Raw genomic sequence first — 8,128 nt, 5'->3', positions numbered from 1 at the left:
CTTACATAGAATGGGAACAAGTTCATCACTTTATGCATCACTGACAAGACTGTCTTTGGCAATGACAGTTTCACCTTCTCTATCTCATATTTGTGTTATTTGTAAAGATAAGAAGTTTGAACAAATATTAAGTTTTGAGAAAGCATTTCCTAACTAGATGCAAAACAATCAATCCCTCTTTTTTCTTGAGTGTACATCTTGGCACACCTAAGTCAGTATATACCAGTACTTTATTTACTCTTACGTGAAAAGAGGAACATGGAGAGATAAGGAAATAGAGGTGCCTTGCATGCAAGCATTTGTAAAGGGCTAGCTAAAGAACACTGGGATTTTCTTTGGAACTGGTGAGACGAGCATTTATTTAAAAGTTGTAAAGGAAAAAACCTAAGTAATGATGACCACATCCAACTGTTCAGACAAAATAATAAACTAGCTGATAATGGATTAAATTAAAAATTAAATAAGTAAGAAGCTGAATATCATCTTACAGAAAACAGATGTTGTCAAACTATTTTAATTTTTTCGATACTACAAATTTGCCTGACATCAGTAGCTGATAAATATATTTAGAAAGGGAAGCAATGGGATTCTGCAGTCTGACCTCCTGCCTAGCACCATCCATACTAGGTTGCAGTCCAATCTTTGTTGCTGGACATGTGTTTCAGAAAAAATGTTCTATATTTACTTTTTGATAGTAAATAGGTTGAATTCTTATAAGCCAAGATAACTTGCATTGGTGGTTATTTTCCTGGCAAGTTAAAATCTATGTGTGGTATTTATATTTGGTGGTTTGCACCTTCTATACAATGAAAGTTTAAATCCTTAAACAGCTGGTAAGATCTAAGACTCGCATGTTACCAAATTTCCACTCCCGTAAATGCCACAAGATTATACCAACACATATAAACCAATCATGACCTGCACTTTGTAGGATTCTCACGACTATTCTCGTGAATCTTTTAGCAGTTTTGACATCAAAACAGTGTGCTATTTTAGTTTTCGTTATGCAAGTATCAAAAGCAGAGAAAAAAACATTTTCTTCACTCCACTGTTTTCTGTTTGTACTTCCAAAAATCGTATTAGTTCTCTTGGACCTGGCATCATGATGCATTCTCATATTCAGCTGATGAGCCATACAAATCCTTATGTATTTCAGATTCAGTGTTTCTCAGGTAAAAATCAGAGAATCAAAGAATTGTTAAGGTTGGAAAATACCTCTAAGATCGAGTCCAATCATTATCTCTTCATCCTATATACATATCTACTGATATGCAACCATTATGGAACATAGTTTATTTGCTAACATCTTGTTTATCAAAACACTTTGTCCCAGACATTGGACAGAAATAAACTAGGAGGAGGTCACCTGAGCTTTTTTCACATGTGCATTAGAAATCATGTAACGTTTTCAGAAAAAAAGAGGAAAAAAAAATCAGAAAAAGGCATTTTTGTTACCTTACTCTGAAGAAAGAGGAAACGTGGAAATCTTTGATGCAGAGATTATTTGGATCCATTTTTGTATTTTTTTCAAAAATGTTCATGACTTTCAAACTTCTGAATTTCTCATAGAGGAACAGACAGTGTACTCCATAAACACAAAGCAAGAAAGATGCTTCTCCAGACCAGTCAAGAGTTGATGTCATTACTCACATTAGAGTGCGGGTGAACTGAGAGGAGGATGCTCTGTTATGCTCTTCTGCAAGGAGCAAATAAAACCCATTCATGGAGACACGATGCCATGCTATAAGGGCTTTCGTCTCATCAAGTGCAGCAGTTCATAATACTTAAGTATATTGCTTCTGTAAGAGCAGTACAACATAACAAGAATTGCCTCTCTCCTGATATGTCTAGTAAAATTTTACATTTTGACCTCCAAGCATTCATGTAAATACTTCAAAAATACTGTTTTTGCTGCCAAATGCTGCAAAAGCTTCTGGGAGAAGCTTTTCTGATGCAAAAATTACCACAAACCTTTTCCCACAGAATTCAAAGGAGGGCAAATAAAACAAAATCAGGGCAGAAACATTGGCTCAGCATCTTGTGGTAACAAGCAGAAATAACTTAGGCTTCAGGAGACATGAAGTCTCAGTGTTTACTGCTACAATTACAGAATAGCTGTGTAGCATGTTACACTAAACAATAATAAGTTAATAATTAATAAATCCCTGGCCTTTAAATTGTACATTTAAACTTGCTAACTATTCATCAAGTATTATTTCTCACACATAAAAGAAAAAAGATTATACTTGGTTAACTGTATAGTTTGCTACTGTAGACTGTTCACCACAACCATCCACCTCCTAAGACAACAGCTTGATAAGTATAATTTTAACCATCAGTGATGGTACTTGCCTTCTTCAGCCACTCATTCCCACTACTATTAGCCATTTCAGCTGTGTCAAAGGAAATCCTCTCTACATAGTAAGGTGTATTGGAAAAATGATCTCTGGAATAATTTTCTTTCTTTCTTTCCTTCCTTCCTTCCTTTCTGTCTTTCTTTCTTTCTCTCTTTCTTTCTTTCTTTCTCTCTTTCTTTCTTCCTTCCTCTCTTTTCTGTCTTTCTTTCTCTCTTTTCTTTCTTTCTTTTTCTTGCTGGATGATTTTTAACCCAGACTTTTCCTTAACTTAAGGAATTAAGTGACAACATATCTACAAATTAACCCACATCAAACCCATAATAAAAAACCCCGACATTAAAGTCCCCCACATTGAACAAAAGCAGTAGAGCTGCACAGACAAAAGGACAAGTTTCCACAGTGAGAATATAAACAAGGAAAGAAGATAATAGGCCTGTAAAAAGTACTTATTATTAACATCCTTCCAGACAGAATTATTGGTAGAGTGGCTCTTTTCTTTTTCTTACTATAAAAATAATTTATAACCTAATCCCAGATAAAATTAGTCCACCTATATTATCAATATATTTTTTCCTCAGCTTTCATTCTGCCATGAAAATATTTGCTGCAACACACCAATCAGTAGAAGACACCAATCAGTTTGTACCTGGCTTCACAGGTAGTATGTGGACAAACGTCACATGAAAAATTTTGAAAGTCTATACACATGTATAAACTATTTTGTAGAGTCAAGCACAGCTATTAAAGCCCTGTACATATCATGTAGAGGGCCGAAAAAATAAATATGTGGTAACATTTAAAAGCTTGCATTTTTGCCTTGCTTCTGAGAGTAAGCCCAGTCTGAAGCCCTGTCCCTAGTTTACTGGATTTAAATGAGCATGCACCCCTCTTATCTCATTACTCATTCAGATTGGAAGATGTGGATCATTAAGCTGGGTACTAATTTGTTCCTAAACTGCACTCATTCATCATGAGTTGGCAGTGAGAGGTTGACCAAGTCAGTTGTGGAATACTTCTGTGACCCTCCCATGGATTGTGTATTTTCTGCATGAGTTACTTAATAAATTCTCTAGAAGTTATTTTAACAGTTTTAGTAGCCATTTTTGTTAAGCACAATGATTTCTGTGGTCAGTTCAGATACCTGGTTAGATAAAGAGGTTGTATCAAAACTCATCTTCTATAATATCAACCTATATGTTTAGTATTACCTTCTTTACTGTGTAAAAAGGGTATTTCTGTACTGTTCTTCATAAAACAACATTTCTGATGGACTATTATGATAAATCACAACAGAATCTGGTATTGCACAGAATGATGTATCTTCACTGGGGATAACGCTTTTGTCAGTAAGGGTTATCTAGACTGGGTGAGGAGGGGGTTTCTCTGAGGAGATTCATGTAATTGCTAAGGGATTCTTATATGTGCTTCTGACTTAAGCTTCTCTCTCATGAACACATTCTGCAATAACTTAACTTGTGCCTCAGATTATTTTTCATGATAAAGATATTTTCAGCAATCATTTGTTGGATGAAGAGGTACTAAAATCCATAATATGATTCATCATCATGTGTTGTGCCAGCCATCTTTAAATAAACAGTAAATCTATTGTAAATATTTTTACAAAATGTATGGTTATGAAAACATCACAACAGCTTGGGAATTAAACACATTTGCAACACATAAGCTGCCCAACATTCTAGTTAAGGAAATTTCTGTAATAGAAATTTTACAGAGACTACTTTTTACCTACTCATAGACATCTGGGGTTTTTGCCAGCTTATAATAATTTGTAAAAATATTAACATAATACAAGTTAGAGACAGGAGCAACACAAGAAATCACTCGTTTTATACACAAAGCAAAATTGGATTCTTATCACCTCTTAATATTGTAGTATTTTTGTTTAATAACTAAAAGAAACCACATATTGTGGTTTTTTTTTCCCTTGGTGTAGAACTAGAACTGTTCACCCTTAAAAAGAAGTAGACAAATATTTATATATGTAAATTGAAATGTACTAAATCACTGAATTACCTAATTTTTCAGAGGGAAGAGAAACACTGCTTTTTCCAGGATCCAGAATAACAGCCAAACCTTCAGATAGTGATGGAAGGATGCTGGTACTGAGATCTATGCGAGTTAGGCTTTCAGGTTCTCTTTCCAAGGCTTTTAGAATACCTCCAACACAGTTATTTTCTGTCTCCTCCTTGTTCTGACCATTCTTCTGTGGACTCTGAACAATATGAACAATGCTCTGCTGGGCCAAGTCACACTTCTGCAACACAAAACAAAAATCCCAATAAGTAATTAATAGTGACATAATGGACAAAATTCCTCTATCTCCAACGTGTTAATTGCTAAATTGTCTCCAAGCCACTTTGTGGAGAATTTCAGTGGATGGTAATGGAGTTTAAAGCAAAGCGACAAGGGTAAATTGCTGGAATCAGGATTACTTGCATTGGCAAAAGGGTCACAACACTTACAAGTTTTAAACATTTAACAAAGAAATGGTGGACAGAGCCAACAGCTCTAAATAAGTCTGGTTTATTGGCACAAATGAAAAACTCCAGAGGTAGCACTACTAAATCAAGCACTAATAATATTCAAGTCTTAATAGGCACTCGCACAGATAATGCTGATACACACTCTTCATGTAGCAATTTAACGTCAAATTTGATTATCACAGAGAGTTCATGAAGCTCTCTCAAGCTACGACAAAGTATTTTTATAAACAGAAACAGGGAAGATGATGCTACTGATGGAGACTGATACTTATTGCTTCTTTAGATAGCTGATGTCATTGCAAAATCTCTCTCGATTTTTGAGCAGTCTTGGGAATATGGAGACGTCCCAGCTGATTGGAAGCTGGCAAATGTTGTCCCAGTTTTCAAGGGCAAGAAGGAGGACCCTGGAAACTACAGGCCTGTCAGTCTAAATACAGTGCTGTGTAAAGTTATGGAGAAGATTATTCTGAGAGGTATTGAAAAACACCTGAAAGACAAAGCAGTCATTGGTCACAGCCAGTATGGAAAGCCCTGCTTATCTAAACTGATTTCCTTCTATGATAAGGTAATCCACCTGGTTGATCAAGGGAAGCCATCTGATGTAATCTTTTTGGATTTCAGCAAAGCTTTCCTTACTGTCTTTCACCATATCCTTCTGGACAAAATGTCCAAAACAGCTGGATAAACACATCATGTGGTGAGGGAGCAGTTGGCTCACTGGTGAAGTACAGAGGGTAACAGTGAATGGGGTAACATCAGACTGGTGACCTGTCAGTAGTGGGGTTCCACAGGGCTGCATCTTGGGCACAGTGCTCTTCAACATCTTCATAAATGACTTGGATGCAGGACTGGAAGGGATACTAAGCAAGTCTGCAGATGATGCAAAACTAGGAGGAGCTGTTTATTCCCTCAGAGGAAGGGAGACCCTGCAGACAGACCTTGATAAATTAGAGGACTGGGGCAATCACCAACAATATGAAGTTCAACAAGGGAAAGTGCCCAATTCTGCATCAGAGATGGGGCAACCCTGGATGTTTGTATAGACTGGGGAATGAGATGCTGAAAAGCAGTGCCACGGAAAGGGACCTGGGGGTCCTGGTCAACAGCAAGCTGAATAAGAGTCAGCAGTGCCCTGGCAGCCAGGAGGGCCAACTGTGTCCTGGGGGGTATCAGGCAAAGAATCACCAGCCAGCCGAGGGAGGCGATTGTCCCGCTCTGCTCTGCACTGGTGTGGCCTCACCTTGAATATGGTGTGCAGTTCGGGACACCACAATACAGCAAAGATACCAAGCTATTAGAGAGTATCCAAAGGAGGGCAATGAAGATGGTGAAGGACCTTGAGAGGAAGCCGTGTGAAGAGCGGTTGAGGTCACTTGGTCTCTTCATCCTGCAGAAGAGGAGACTGAGGGGAGCCCTCATCACAGTCTACAACTTCCTCATGAGGGGAAAAGGAGGGACAGGCACTTCTGTGGTTACCAGTGACAGAACCCGAGGGAATGGCCTGAAGTTGTGCCAGGGGAGGTTTAGGTTGAATATTAGAAAAAAGTTCTTAACCCAGAGGGTGGTTGGGCACTGGAACAGGCTTCCCAGGGAAGTGGTCACAGGACCAAGTCTGACAGAGTTCAAGAAGCGTTTGAATGATACTCTGTGGTGCATGGTGTGACTCTTGGGGATGGTCCTGTGCAGGAGTTGGACTCGATGATCCTTGTGGGTCCCTTCCAACTCGGCATATTCTGTGTGATTCTGTGATTCTCCCTAATGTAATTTTCAGTCTAAATCTGGTTTTAGATATAGACTCAGTATGAGTTTCCCTTTGTTTCAAGAAATGACATTTAACTGTTGACTTTAGAGTTAGAGAAAGCCTGTGGGAAATCTCATGACTGCTATAGTCTTTGCTGATAAAACAAAAGGATTGCTATCAATTTTAGCCCAATTCATGATATCATTTTGTTGTCTCACATATATATAAGCTCTTCCTCTTATTCAGTCCTCAATAGAGGTGATTCTTAGTCTTTCCAGATCTTTTGTTTTAGAAAAAAAGTAGGATGAATAAAGATCTTAAGAAACATCTATTCATGATAAATCAGGATAAAATTCACATCTTGTACAGCATTTTCCTAATACAGAACAGAAAAGCAAAATATTACATCACAATTAGAAATCACAGAGAATTTAGAAGACCTATCATTAATGAAGGGCATTCAAGAAAGACTTGTATTGATCTCTCCACAACACACCTTGCAACCTTGTTCTTTTTTGCGTGATACCTTCTGGAGACCCACACCTTGTCTAGTGTCATGAATGAACCATACGCAAACATCAATCTACACAGAAAGTAGTTTGAATTTCCCTCAGGAAATTAATTTTCCAACTCTTTGCAGCATCATTAGGTTGGCCATCTCTGCCATGAAATGTCAAGACAGACTGCTGACTACATTTGGGAGTAACAGAAAGAGAATTCTAAAGCATTTGCCTCTGTATCTACAAAATATTTAGATTTTTTAGTTTAGACTGTAGTAGTTTATATTACAGATGCAATTATTGCATGCACTTTTAATTGCAAAAGATTCCTTTATAGATATTTAAGTGCTGTTTCTACCCTTGTTATTACCCACTTTCTCTTCTACCACTTTTTCAACTCTGGTCTCCTCTCAGTTTGGTAGTTTTCCTTCATTCTCTTTAATTATTTCTCAGTACTTCTCTCTCCACCCTTGCAAGGCATTTCTAAAAGATAAAAATCTGTTGTTTTGTTTTGTTTTAATTGAATTTTTAATAACACACTCTCTCCTTAGTGAAGCAGTAATCAGCTAGCAGAGATTTGTCAAGCAAAGACACTGCAGTCTTAATATTCAATCAAAGCAGTTATTAGATTTCAACTTTAAAACATTATGTTGACATTAAAGGTCTCCTTTTTTCTGTACAACTTGTTGCCCTCAGCATTTTAACAAGATCCCTTAAATAGTTTAATAATTTCATTCATTAATAAAAAATCCAAAACATGTCTGTCACTCTAAAACTTCTCCAACTAAGAATACTGCATGACATTAAGGAATTTAATAACCTAGGAGAAATTAATAATGAATTTAGTAATCTAGGCAAATGAGGAGCTCAAAAGTGATTTGCTCAGTTACAGTGAGAATTAAAAAAGAAAAACAGGTATATATGTAAAAACTCACACCTTCCTAAACCCCTTATAAACTGCCAATCAGTCACACTGTTTTAATGAGCATCTTTTCTGGCAGTTTTGCTTGCTTAAGCAGACCCTGT

The 8,128-nt window shown here is 37.1% G+C and overlaps 1 protein-coding gene across 3 annotated transcripts in view; it reads right to left on the bottom strand.

Annotated features, from left to right (window-relative positions):
* The window catches only part of PARK2 (parkin RBR E3 ubiquitin protein ligase), a 706,473-nt gene that overhangs the window by 478,475 nt on the left and 219,870 nt on the right, over positions 1-8,128 (bottom strand). For all 3 annotated transcript variants that reach the window (XM_017813699.1, XM_017813701.1, XM_017813700.1), the window contains exon 3: positions 4,392-4,632. In XM_017813699.1, the coding sequence (XP_017669188.1) occupies positions 4,392-4,632 (241 nt within the window). The remainder of the gene's footprint in view (positions 1-4,391; positions 4,633-8,128) is intronic.

The sequence above is a fragment of the Lepidothrix coronata genome, unplaced genomic scaffold, assembly GCF_001604755.1.
Source record: "Lepidothrix coronata isolate B3197 unplaced genomic scaffold, Lepidothrix_coronata-1.0 Scaffold42, whole genome shotgun sequence".
Classification (NCBI taxonomy): Eukaryota; Metazoa; Chordata; class Aves; order Passeriformes; family Pipridae; genus Lepidothrix; species Lepidothrix coronata.
Note: the sequence above shows the minus strand (reverse complement) of the source record. Positions and strands in the feature narration are given on the sequence as shown.